The sequence below is a fragment of the Anopheles darlingi genome, chromosome 3 (genome assembly GCF_943734745.1).
Source record: "Anopheles darlingi chromosome 3, idAnoDarlMG_H_01, whole genome shotgun sequence".
Taxonomy (NCBI): Eukaryota; Metazoa; Arthropoda; class Insecta; order Diptera; family Culicidae; genus Anopheles; species Anopheles darlingi.
In genome coordinates this window covers 8,020,905-8,034,355 of record NC_064875.1, presented here as the reverse complement: position 1 = coordinate 8,034,355, position 13,451 = coordinate 8,020,905, and the positions used below count along the sequence as shown (strand labels likewise).

General features: G+C 52.4%; 1 protein-coding gene across 1 annotated transcript in view; it reads right to left on the bottom strand.

The window, feature by feature from the left end:
- LOC125953987 (G1/S-specific cyclin-D2) overlaps positions 1–13,451 on the bottom strand; it is a 38,612-nt gene that overhangs the window by 10,177 nt on the left and 14,984 nt on the right. Inside the window, exon 4 of the mRNA XM_049683905.1 lies at positions 9,898–10,054. Coding sequence (XP_049539862.1) covers positions 9,898–10,054 — 157 coding nt within the window. The remainder of the gene's footprint in view (positions 1–9,897; positions 10,055–13,451) is intronic.

Here is a 13,451-nt window from a genome sequence, read left to right as displayed (position 1 = left end):
CGCAGGGGCCCCGATAGATACTGCTGCTGCTGTTGCTGCTTCCGACCACAATAAGCACCGAGGCTGCTCTTCTTCTCGCAAACAACGCAAACGGTTGCAGATATCCAAGAATAAAAGAAGCGAATCCAGGAGACTGAGAATCTTCCAAACAACAAAACCAACCAACCAGCATCCACACCACCCGAAGGTCCGAGAAAAGGCAGTTACAGCACACACCAGAGGAGCGCGGAGTGAGATTCGAGCGAGCAAAATTTGGGATTCCGTTTCGAATCGCATTCGGCTGGGATTCATCGAGAATACGTCCGTCCGTCCTTCCACTCTCTTCTCTCTGTTGGCGCGCTCTGCTTGTGCCTCTAGAAAATGCAGAAATTCAACAGAAAGGACGACCTCACCGAAAGTGTCGTAACCAACCGAAGGAACGCGCACAGAGAAGCCGAACCACCGAGGACTCTTCCTTCTTCTGGACGGCGAGAAGGAGGACGCGACCTGGCGTGCAACGGTTTTTCCTCTTTTTCAGAATTCAAAATTTGCTCCTTGTGCGCGTGTGTTTGTAGTGGTGGTGTTCCTTCTGGAGGCCCCTTTTCCCTACTTCTTCGAACTCTTCTCATCGGGATTCCGAGGCCGAGAACCGGGTTTTCCCAGTTTTTTTTTCTTCGTCCGTCTTGCGTTTTGCTCTTCTAACGTATTCCACTCCGAATGCCGATACATTCGGTGGTGCGGCGTTTTGGGGTTTGCAGAAATGAAGGATTGGCCGTCGTCTGGGTCCAGTGTGGTGGTCCCCTTTCGTCTGCGTCCGCGGCCTTGTCGGCGCCGGAGCATTAGGAGGAAGGTTTTTCGCACGCGTGATTTGCATGACACACCAGACGACGGCTAAGAAGGTGCGATCAAGAGTGTGTATGAGAGAGAGAGAGAACGTCGAGGGTCTCTGCTTTGATCCATGTAGCTAACCGGCCAGCCAGCCAGCCATGCCCGCCATAAATCTCTAGTTTAACCCCTTTTTTTGCAGCCAAATTTGCCTTCTCTGCGATCTCGACCCTACGCACAGCCAGCCAACCAGCCAACCATTCGCGCGGCTCTCCGTCACTCCATCGTCTCTCGAGCGACGATCGCACGCGCGCGCTCACACTTCCTTGAAGGTTAACCGTCCACCGCCCGGCCGGCCGCACGGCAACAAACATGAAACTAATAAATGATTAGGAAGAGCGAATCGAGAAGACCTCGAGAGAGACCGCCGCGGCGCTGATCGAAAACCCCCTTCATGATGTCGGCCTTTAAAGGCGCAGAGACGCAGAAGAACCTTTAATAAGCCCCGCCGTCAGTCATATTCAACCAGGCAGACACAGACTGCTGGTGTGCTGGAGGCCCGCCGCAGGTATAGCAGCGAAAACCAGACTCTTTGCATAGCTGAAAAAGGGGTGTCTCTGTATTCTTTTCGCTCTCTTCCTTCATCACTCGATGCTCCGAAGAATGATGCCGGTGCGATGTGTGCTGTTGGGTGATATAAATCTTCCAATAATCAGCAGCCACCAGGCCAGGCGGCTTCGCTGGCGCCAACCAATACCAATCCGTTTCGATCACGCGCAGCACCGCTCCTCTGCTGCCGCCGATGGAATGGGGAGAGATTGGCAATCACGGGGCGAAAAATTATAATATTTGTAAATATTGGCCCTCGAGCGGATTCGCCACGGGCCACACACACAGGGACACAGTAACCGGGCGCGATTGGCGCGATCGCTTGAGAGAGAAGGGTTAACGATGGATTTTACGAGGGCAAACCTTCATCAGCGGGGTTCGATTAGCGGAACGGATGACAGTTTATGTGCGTACACACACACATACAAGCACTGAAGACCCTCTTTGGCAAACCTTTCGCAGGGCTATATTAACTGAGGCCACGCACTCATTAGCATAACTGAAATGGGATTTCTGATGGGATCGTCCTTAGGATAAGGATTTTTGGGATTGTCGGCTTCAGCAACGCCATGGGAACCAAAAACTGTGACCATGGGTCATATATACTCGTTCTCTTTCTGTATTGCTTGGTACACAGGGCCGTAATATCGGATACATCTTGATCCTTTTTTTTTTCTTTCCGAAAAGTGGCCGCCACCGACGCCTACAAGAGAGCGGAGCGAACCTCGACGGATCCTTCCAGGAAAAGAAGAGAAAAGTGAATGAATGCGTCGTCGTCGTCGTCGTCGTCCCGATGCGATGCGTAACAGGAAATGGAAAACTTTACAAAACTGACCGCTCGAAGGACAACGATCGGACTTCGGGTAGCTGTGCGGAGCCCGCCCATCTCCTCTTTTTCCCTTCTTCAAAAGCGAACTATTGCTATTCCCGTGGTGTGTTGTCTCCGGTGTCGCTGTGGGCCTTGGAATCGCCAAGTGCGGCCGCCTTCGGTGGTTTCGCCATAAGAGGGCGCTCTTTTCCATGCTTGTCCCATGCTTGTTGTTTTGTCTAGGACGCGCGCGCCCGGTCTTGTTGTTGTCCAACCGTCCGGTGGTGGTACTTTAATTATTTATGTGCATACATCAAACCGAAAATGAAAAACCTGGTTCTGGGGTGGTAGGTTGGTTACTGGGCCGGGCTGGGCTGGCACAGGCCTCCAGTCGCCACTTTTTGCTAATTCCCGACCCCGCGCCGCTGCGCTTGAAGGGATACGACGACGTGTCTGCACGTGCTCCGTCCGTCCGTCCGTCCGTGCGTCCGTCATCTACTCCGAGACGCGCTTTTGCGTCACAGGCACACGCTCAAGGCAACAACAGTGGGCCAAGACGCCACCAGCCACAATCCCTTAGCGATCACACGGCGATCGACACACGCGTGTGTCGTCGATCGGGGGCCCACTATGCGCCACCACCCGCAGCACACACATTATGGTGTGTTATGCTCTGCGCGCATAAAACTAGAAACAAATGGAGTGTGTAATTGTAATTGCTCAAGAGAAGAGCTGATGGGAGGAGAAGAAGTGACCTTCTTCGGATTGCTGTTGGCTGGCTGGTTGTTTGGCGCGCTCGAACTGGTCGAGGTCTGGTGTCCCCCTTTGCAAGGTGACTCCTCCTGGGGACTCGAGGGGCCACCGCCAGAAACATGCTTTTTGACGAATGACAACCAAGACCGCAACGATATAACCGCGATCGCCGAAAGGTGCAAAAGCCCGTCTGGAACGCTATGCCATGCCAGGCCATGTCTGGCCGCTGTTGTTCCTCCTGCTACTCCTCCTCCTCTTGCTCCTCCTCCTGGGGCCTGGTGCGTGCACGCTGTGTGCCTTATTGTGTGCCAACACACCGTTGACATTCGATCCGCGCGCAGCTCAGCGTTTTTGGCCGTCGGTGGGGAGGAACGTGATTTTTTAAAACGGAAATAATTAAGCCAGGACTGACGGACGGACGGACGGACGGTTGGTTGCCTTCTGCGCCTTTCAATACACGCCAAAACAGGCGCAAGCTGCACGCGGAGTCGCTGCCGCTTCGTCCGCCTCTGATTACACACTCCACACACTGCCAATCCCCCTTCATTTCCTTTCTTTTCCTTCATCCTTAACATCAGCAGCAGCAGTGCTGCATCCAAGAGCAAACTGCAACTGGCAAGGAACAGAAGGATGCTGCTCCTGCTCCAGCTCCGGCCTCTTTCCTTTCTTGGCCTCTTCAGATTCAGACGCCAGGTGTGAGGAGTTTTATAAACAATTTTTTTGAGCGATTTAAATCAAGCAACAACATAAAAAACAACAGTAAACCAACCCTGTCGAGTCGCAGCTCGTTTTTTAATCTAATTTATTCGTTATTGAGGAGGCTACGTTAACGGACGCGAGAGAGAAGGAGCGATTTAAACGGATCGCCCTATTCGAGAACCGTCTCAGTTTCAGTCTTGCTATTAAACTCTCCTCATTCGTTAGCCGTCACTCACGCGTCTGCTGCTCGAACAAGGATAAGAAAGGATCCCTCGTTCGTACCTCTTCTTGTGAGCCAAAAGAAATCGAAAAAAACTCTAGAGAAAGTTCATTTTTTATATAAATCCCCGCAGCCAACTCGATGCCAATCGAAATGCGATTTGAAATAACGGTCGCAGCGCACGCCGAGACAACAGAAGGAGCGGGAACTTTCTGGCTCGAGTAGAAGGACGCGACCACGAGGAGGGCGCCCTATTGATTCGGCTTTGGATTATCATTAACATTGCAACAAGGACGCGGTAGCTCCTTTTGCTCCCTCCGTATAAAGAGCGAAGAAAAGAAATTCTTACCATTTTATTGTCTCTCGCGAGACACGCGTTTGAGGGAGAATGAAGTCAGGAGGATTGATTTGTGCAACAAAAAAAAGAAGCAAAAGTTGAAAAATAATTTATCGCGTACCTTTTCTCGCACATTGCAAGGGTGTAGCGTGTGACTAGAAAGCGGGATCCTTTCGCGAAAAAGCCAAGAAAGGGAGAAAGCCCAAAATCTCTGGCACTGGAAATTGATTGAGTGTCCCCCTCCCTTCCTTTCCACAGCGGCTTGGCTTCGTCATAACTTTTTCCCAAATTAATTCTCTCCATCCACAACACCAAACCAACCAAACCAATTCATCTGGTGGTGGTGATGGCGCACAGTCTGTGGTGTCCCCGTTGTTGCAAGGATTCCTCCTTCGGGCGATCGCACTAATGCATCGGAGGATGCACACACCCTAGACTCAATATTGCATCATCTTCCCCCTCCTTAGGTAGTTCCCCGATGGGAGCACAGCCACATCAGGATATATCGTGTATTCCACGAGAGAAGAAGCGAAAGTGCGAGATTTATGAATTGTCACGACGTCGAGGGATAGACATGGAAAGAAAGACAAAGAGGGAGAGAGTGGAAAGCTCCAGGATCAACCCCTGTCCTCATCGTCCAACGGGATACGTACGTATCCGGTCCTGGGTCCGCGTGGTCCTGGTAAAAAAGGGTAAGTGGTTGGACATTTTATTACCCAAAACAAGATTCGAGACACCCAGGGTTTGTTACTTTTCACGCTGGCAGAAGGCAACAGCAACAGGCTACATATTCTGCTGCGTGTCCTGTGTGAAGAAAACCAGGGGAGTAATTAATTTATTGATCGTGCGGTATCCCACCACCACCAGTAACCGGGGGCAAAAGGGACACACGGCGAAAGGGGTAAAACCATTTCTCCAGATCATTCGCTCCTCGGATCCCTTCTTCGTCTTCTCCTCGGAGGAGGAGCAATACTCTGTAACTCTGTAACGGTTTTCGACCCACCGTCGAATACAGCGCGTATAGGTGTTGTGTTGCGGGATGTCAGAACCCCGTCCCCGAATTTGAAAGGACTCGCACCGGTGCACGATGAGGGGACAGCCGAGCCGGTAAGACAGTTTACGGGACAACTGAAGAGGGGTACGTGTACACCCCGGGAGAAGAGGGAACAAGTTTTTCGTCTTCCGCAAACAAGACACAACACACCACATCACACAGAGGAGAAGAAGGAGTCCGGACAACGATAACGTCAACCGGATCATCGGAGAGCACAAGAAGGAATGGTTGTGACATTTATGTGCCGAAGCAGATACCGATACTAATCGTAATGTCCTTCCGCCAATCATTATCATCATCATCTTGTCCCCCCCACACGTCAGCATATTATCCACCGTGATATATGGTAATGTGAGCCATCCAACCAGTCCTCTGCGCTGCTCTCTCCTGCTGGAGCAACAATGTTGCAGAAATATGCAAACCCCTCTATCCCTCCCTCGCGGTAGGCTGCAACTGTAATTGATGAACTAATTCGGACTCCCATTATCGAGTGTATCGACCACTTCCAATCCTTCCCTCCTGGAGCCTGCCTGGGGTATGTACACGATACTGCTGCTGATGGCTATCGAATGCCCGCCAGAAGGTCGTGGACGATCTCTCTCCATGGTCACAACTCATCGGGCTTCATATTCGTTCGACCTGACTTGGCTTGCTTGCCTGTTGTTGCTTCGGTCTTTTGTCTGGGAACTCTCCTCTCCGCTGTATTCGTTCGCAGGTCGTCGGACTCGTGTGGAACCTGAATGGTCGTCCCTTCTTTGGAGAAGCAAACGGACAACGGAAAAAGACTCCAGGATAAATTAACGAAAAACTTGCAAAGCGGGCACAGCCAACCGGTCTCTCTCTCGCCTTTGGGGTTGCGGGCGATATGTCCCAGATTTCTCACAACAAGGGGGAACACACACACACCCAAGGTTCGTCCGCCTCAACATCATACAACAATTGTGTGGATGAGAATTGCGAAAATTGCTAAATTTAGTCAACCGGAAAGAACCGGTTAGAAGAAACGGTCCTTTCGGGCCTAGTAGGAGAGTTGTCTCAAGATCCTGGTGGCGCGTCCGCATTATAGAGACCCCCGGTGACTAGTCCCCCTCTCCTGTAGAAGAAGTTCCTGAAGAAAACATTCCGCTGATCACACACACAAAAAGAACGGCGACGAGCAGCTGGTGCGCGATAAATGTCAACTAAACCATACTAACTAAATGAATCTCATCGTACGCCCCATGAAATTGACGTAAACGTCGAAGGAGTTTAGAGTTACAGGGATTTATAGCTGACGGTTCCTCGCCTCGAAAATCACGTCTTTCGGCAGATGGTTCCGCGGCGCAGGAACCCTGCGGTGGTTGGGGGCCGGCCACCTATATAGAGACCCCACACCTTTTCTTAGAGCCATTTCCTGATATCTTTGCGAGCGAGCAAACATACAAATAGACGCACGCACGAACGCGTGTGTGTGTGTGCTCGATCTCCCCCCCGCCGTTGGGGATCGATAAGATCTCACCTTGCGAAGGTGGCCACCATAGGTGGTTCGTTGACTTTTGGGTCGCTGGGAGGGGAAAGCAAACAGCACAGGACCACCACCACCACCACCATTTCCTCCTTCGAACTCTTTTACTCCTCTACTCCCCTCTCTCGCAACGTTCCTTTAAGTTCCTGGGAACGACCGGGCGCCAGTTCTGCCGCGATCCGGGCGAATGGAATTCAACTCTCCAACCGGCGACCGACCGCCTCGGCGCGATCATTTCACGTAAAAGGAAATCCTGGCACTTCCCAAACGTGGAAAATGACCCTCGCGGACTCCGTTGTGTCCGTTTATGGTGTGGTGGCGGCATGCATGGCGGACTGCTGGTCAGCCCGCCCTTCATACAAGTGCGCTTCCGGAGTCGCAGGACCACAACAAGACCACTTTCGACACCGACTCCGGGGACTCTTCTAGCCTGTGGAGCAGGCTAAACTTCACCCTCGCGCACTCGGGCCACGTTGACACCTTCAGTGGGCGCACCGGAAATTAACATAAATTTGAGCGATCGAGGTGTCGCGATAGAGCGAACCCAAACCAACAACAACCCGGGTCAATTAAGGACATGACTACCGGCCGGCCGTCGTTCAGGTTCGCCGCCTGGCTTTCTCCTTCATCACCACTAGAGCAGGGAGGCAAGAGGGTGTCACAACACCTGCGGCGCTCGTGCGTGCGTTCAACAAGTTCGTTGATCAGCATTCGATCTCGCAGCCGTTGTAACCGTTTACTAAGGACCCGCACCGGCACCGACACACAAGCGACAGCAACCTGCACGGTGTAGTACCCGCACCGGGGCAAGGATTCCGATACATTCGATGTCCGTCGAAGGAAATGCCGTCATCCTTGGACGCATGAGCGCGCCCCTAGGGATAGGGCCGACAGCAGCAGATGTTTGATATCAGACAGAGAGTGTGTGCTGTGTGTGTGTGGAGGTCAGTCCATTAACTCGAGGAGCAAACGAACGAAGGAACGGTTTCGAAATTCGAGGGGTTCGACGATCGAGTGCCAACGACGACAATGCATCGGAATGGTGGTGGTGTGGTGCGTCGTTGAAGCGGACGAGGAACGACGAAAAGGATATCCTCTCTCGAAGCTCACACTCTGGCACTCACTAGTAGCACCAACCAACCAACCGACCAGCAGCATAAAAAGGTAGCAGATGTTTTATATGTGCGCGTCCAGTGTCCGCGAGTCCCTTCGCTCCTTCTTTTCTCTTCTTTTCGAGGCCTCTAATGGCGTTCCGTCGTCTGTTGCACAATGCGTTGCCCTTCCTGCTTCCCTCTTAAGACGTACAGTGTGCGCGCCCTCGGAGCGTGTGTGCAAATCGACTTCTTTTTGCAAATTACTCGTTTGCGCTTCGAGAAGACTTCGGAGGCGGCTTGGCTCCTCAGCCCGTTTTTCGCCCGTTTTTTCTTTGTTCGCTCAACGTTTCGTCCCCACAGGAGAGGTCCTTGTCGCGGTGATGATGGTGAATTTGGTGTGTATTGCTCTAAGCGCACGATAAATACACAAATACACATCCAGGCGATTTAATTCCCTCTTGCGGCGCGTCTGGTTGCGAATTCGCAAGTCCTGAACGGTGCGCGACAATCCACCGAAAACAAGTACAACCACCACCAGCAGCCTTGTCCCTTGACCTGGCTGCCTGGCTGGTTGGCACAAGAAGAAAGGAACGCGCGGCTACACGCAAAGGAATCTGGTTCGTTTCCGCCGCAAGCCGGTCGTGCAGACATCATGGGTCGCCCTTCGCTTAGGGTGCGCGCTGCTCTGCTCCTGGCGGTGAGGCGCGATCGTGCGCACACACCACACACCACACACCACACACCACAAGACGAGTTTCGCGCGCGCTCTTGGCGCAGTGCTTAAAAGCCTTGCCTCCTCTCTCTGTCTGTCTCTCTCGGTCTCTCTAGCGCTCTCGCGCACACATTGCACGCGCGTCTCTGTAACCTTGAATTTAAATATCCCCGAATCTCGAGGAATCGAGGAACTCTTCTCTTCACGCAGGAAACAGGCAGGTATATACATATAGGGTGCTTCTTGTGTGGTGTGCTGTGTGTATGTGGCGCGCGCTGGTGCGATTTGATCGCGAGCAAGGCCAAAAAGGAATTTGGCTCTTTATAGCAGGCCACACTAAGGCATTGGGGTGGTGGTGGCATTGAAATCGAAGAATAATTGTGTCCTCGAGCATCGAGAGCGCTCTCGCTCTTCTCCTCTCTCGGAACCTCTCGCAAGCAAAAACCCGAAAACAGAATGGAAGAATCACCCGCCGGGGAGTCGACGACGGCGACGACGACGACGGAGTGTCGGTCTTCTTCGATCGCATAAAGAAGGGACCGGAGGATGTGTTCTGGTGGTCGTCCCCAATCGCTGTGTCGTCGTGCCGGTCGTTGTGTGTTGGTTGTTCTTGGGTTGCAATAAAAATCAAAAAATCCAGGCGAAACTGGCTTCACAGTCAGCGCACCACATTCCGCACTCTCTCTCTTGTACGTCCTCTTCTTCTTCCTCTTCTTCTTCTTCAGCGATCCTCGTCCGGTCGGTCCGCGCGGGGACCCGGTGATAGAGCAATAAAAGCCCGTTTGCGCGGTGCTCGCAAAAGGAATTTTATGAAAATGACCTCGAATTAGAGACCTCTCCCATGTTGCGCCCCTGCTCCAGACACACACATACACGTGTGTGTGTATGCAGAAGCAGAGGACAGGCCCGCTGCTGCCGAGTTTGACAAATCAATTTGATGGAATCGGCGCAACATGATGACGACGGGACGGTGGTTGGTGTGTTCCTTCTTCTTCTACACTACTCCTTGCCGTCCGTCCGTCCACTGAGGGGTTCTCTGGCGATGGTTTACACGATAATTAAACGTTTACCAACCCTCCCGCCGTTAAGAAGGACAGAATGTGTTCGTGCGTTCGAAGGGACGACTCCTAACAGTCGTCCTGCTATCCGTCGTCCGTTCGGAGGGGCTTGATTGCCAAAACACGACAGTTGGTGATGAGCCGATGCTCTCTCTTCAAAGTTTTTTTTTGCGATACAGATAAGAATCCCTAAAAAAGATGGCAATAAACACGCACACACCTCCGGAATGTCTGTTCCTACTTACCGGTATTGCAGACGTGGATGAGCGTGTGCGCATGCTCGCGCAGCCGGGAATCATCGGAGCCCCACTTGGCACGCTCCAGGATGTGATCGACGTAATCGAAAGCCGTTACCGCGTTGATGTTCCACTCGAGCTTCGAGATCAACAGCAACTCCCAGCTCTGGAAAACAAAAAACGTGGGGTAGATAAGAAGAAATGAGCGAAAAAGGACGAAACAATTAAAACAAACGTTACAACAAAATGACGACAGTTTTGAGGCGCGCAGATGGCCCCCTCCCGTCAAATGACAGGCGCACGAGCCGCCATCTGGATGTGGTGAGTGTTGTTCTCGTTTAAAAGAAACGTAATTATTATTCTCAAGACAGACTCGATTGACCGACACACAACGCACAGGACACTCCTGTCCCTGTGCAGACGACACAGCACATGCATTCGCAGTTGGATAAATTTATTCGGGAACGTGGCGCGTTGCCCGTGGATTATTGATGTGTTGTTGGGCAGTTTGAAGGGTGGACGGAACACCAGGCACGTGTTGTTCCTTTTTCTTCGAGGATCTTAAAAATGTGCATAAATTTCGTGCACTGCCGATCGTGAAGAACGAACACCTTGGGCACGTGGTCAATGTGCTCCCCAATCGACATCATCATCATCATCAAGGCGAGTGCGGCGCTCGCGCGCACGATCGTTATCTCGTAATCCTAGGCCACACGACGTCCCTGTCTGTCTGTTCCTGGGTGTCCTTTGAGTGGGATAAGGATATTCGAAGCCGTGGCCAAGCGAAACGAAAGCAACAAATGGGATAATGAAGAAAACCGTTAAATTGTTGCTGCCACGCAACGGAATGCATTTCGGTTTCGGTTTTCCCCTCGCCGATGGATTGTCTTGTACTTCACAACCAGTCAGCCAGCCAGCTGCTGCTTGTCGAGGGCTTATGCAAATGTTGTAACAACCCTGACACCGCGGCGACAACTTTTTCCTTCTCCTAAGAGCTGACCACAAAATTATGGGTCATCCATAAATCGCCCATCCCATCTCCACACGGTCTCTCTTTGGTGTCCCGGTCCCGTTGGTGCTTCGGTCGCGGATCTTGATTGATGAACATCACATCGTTCACCCTCCTATCTCTCTCCGGTTCTCTATCTTTCTGTTGATGCTGCATCATCGAAGGACACACTTTGGGAATGCAATAAATCCCGCAAACCGAAACGGTCATCAACCACACCGCAGCAGCAGCAGCCCCGGGACGGTTGGTTGCTGATGATCCCTCTACTGCATCCCTCTGTTCCTACTGCCGCTAGATGTTCCCAGGGATCCGACAGGGAAGGTTTGATGAATTGTCGTTACTGATCCTGTTCCTGCTGGTGCTGCAGTCGCTGCTGCTACTCATTGCGCATTCATGGCACTGTCCACGGCGCATCCCAAGGATGCTGCTTGTTCCACAGGTAGGGTGTCCCGTATAAGAAGCATTCCTTAGCATGGCGGTTGCTGCTCGATGAATGACCGAAAGAGACGGCGAAGAAGATGTTGATCGAGGCTCAGTTGATTGCTTTGGTGCGTCTGGACAACACACATACCCCGGTGGTTCGTGCAACGTCGTGTTCGCCATAATGATGAAAAGGAAATAATCATCGAACGCCCAAATCCGAATCATCCGGTGTGTGTCTTCTTCTAACGGCCACAGTTAGAGGGAGCGCCACCGCGCGCTCTCCAGCCGAGTCCTTGCCGTGCGATGATCCCCGGTCAAATCATCAAGCAGAGTGCGCGAGCGCGCGCGCGTGAGCTGTTTTTATTGCGCTGCTAACGCTGGTCAAGAATACAGGCGCTCTGGCGCACAAACAAAGCCCGAATCTAGGGACGTGTGCGTGATTCTCAAAAAAAAAAACTTGTTGTTCCCCTTTGCGCCATCCATCTATCTTAAATCCATCATCGAACCCCAGGGCGAGCGCACTTCGGAGGATCCTTCAAGGAAGGCGCTAAAAAGGAATGCCGCCGCCGACGCCGACACGGTCCTATATAACTGTGAGAATGTGAATTAAGGGGTCCACCAGCAGCTCGACATACACATACACACACACACACAACGGTCGCTCGATTGGCGCACAAATCGGGAAGCTAGCCTGTTAACGAAGGTAGCAACAACACACAGATCTCGTCTGAGGTTCCTCCAACCTTTTTTTTTTGGCTTGCCGTTCCGCTTGCTCGTGATTCGTGATCGTTGAGATCGAGGGCCAGATTCTGCGCACCCGCACACCACCTCCTCCAGAACCTCCATAGCTGGCGCCTTCTTCTTCTATTTTTGTGTATTGGTGTGGTGTTCCTTTTTAGGGGGCCCCCTCCCCGCTCTCTCTAAGGACAATGTTATGTGCATGAAAGGAGGGTATAGGGCGGCCCAAAAATCAGAGGTCCCCAAACGCCGCCCGCCGCCGTCTGCTTTTCTCGTTTGCTTCACATTTGATTGATGATCGGAAAGATAACACAGACCCTCTCTCCCGGGTCGGTATGGTGAGAAGAGGTGCAGAGCTCGCGCGGCTCTGCTAAAACTTCTTGCGGACCATACCATAACTACCACACCGTATCATCAAGCAAGAAGAAGCAGCTCCAGCACCGCACACCACTCTGAGGTCTGTGTGTGGTGATTGTTGCGTGTGCTCTGCTCCGCTGATGTGAGGTGGTGACGTGGTGGGAGGGGGATCTGTCTCGCTCTCCTGGAGGTCTCTTCCTTTTTACCGAAGCCGCGCGGCGGCGGCGGCGGCGGCGGCCAAGATAGTCTTCGGTCCTGCCAAGACAGGACACCCTCTGCGTGTGTGTGTTCGCGCGCGAACGTCTTACGGCAGAGGAGGAACCGCACCGGCAAAATCTCCAATCCGTGCGCCATCGCCACATCGTGCCATCTCTTTCGTTTGCTTCCCACACGGACATATATAGCCAAAAACTGCGCCAAAAAGGTGTGCTGCTGCTGCTGCTGGGCAGGCAACATTCCAATGCCAGTGGCGGTGGTGGTGGCGGCGGCGGCATCGGAGGTGGAATGCTCGTCGTGGGGCGCGCGCGCGTCCGCAACAAGGCTTCAGAGTTATGGCAAGATCGTGTGCTCGAGGTATGTAACTGTGTTAGAGGGCACAGAGTAGGGAAGGAGAACGAGTTCGTCCGTTCGTCGGTCGCAGGATACACTTCTGCTGCTGGCGCTGTTATAGCACAAAAGAGAGAAACAGAGAGAGGGAGAACAACAGAGAGATCACTCGATCGAGAAGCGATCACCACCTTCACCTGTGGTGTGAGAAGGGTGTTGTGTGTTGGTTGTTCCTTGATGTCTTCTTAGGCATTGCCGCAGCAGCAACAGCATCATTGGACTGGACACTTCTTGGAATGAATCGTTAACCAAAATAAAGGTTATCAATCGCTCTCTCTCTCTCTCTTTCTATCCACGTTCCAGGATTCTTCCCAAACTGTATGTGCGACAGAAAAAGACCTTCGCGACCATAAGCCTAAACTCCGGATGATGATGAGGCTGGCGATCAATGATGTTGATAGTGAGCGCGCCGCTCACCAGCGCTCTGATC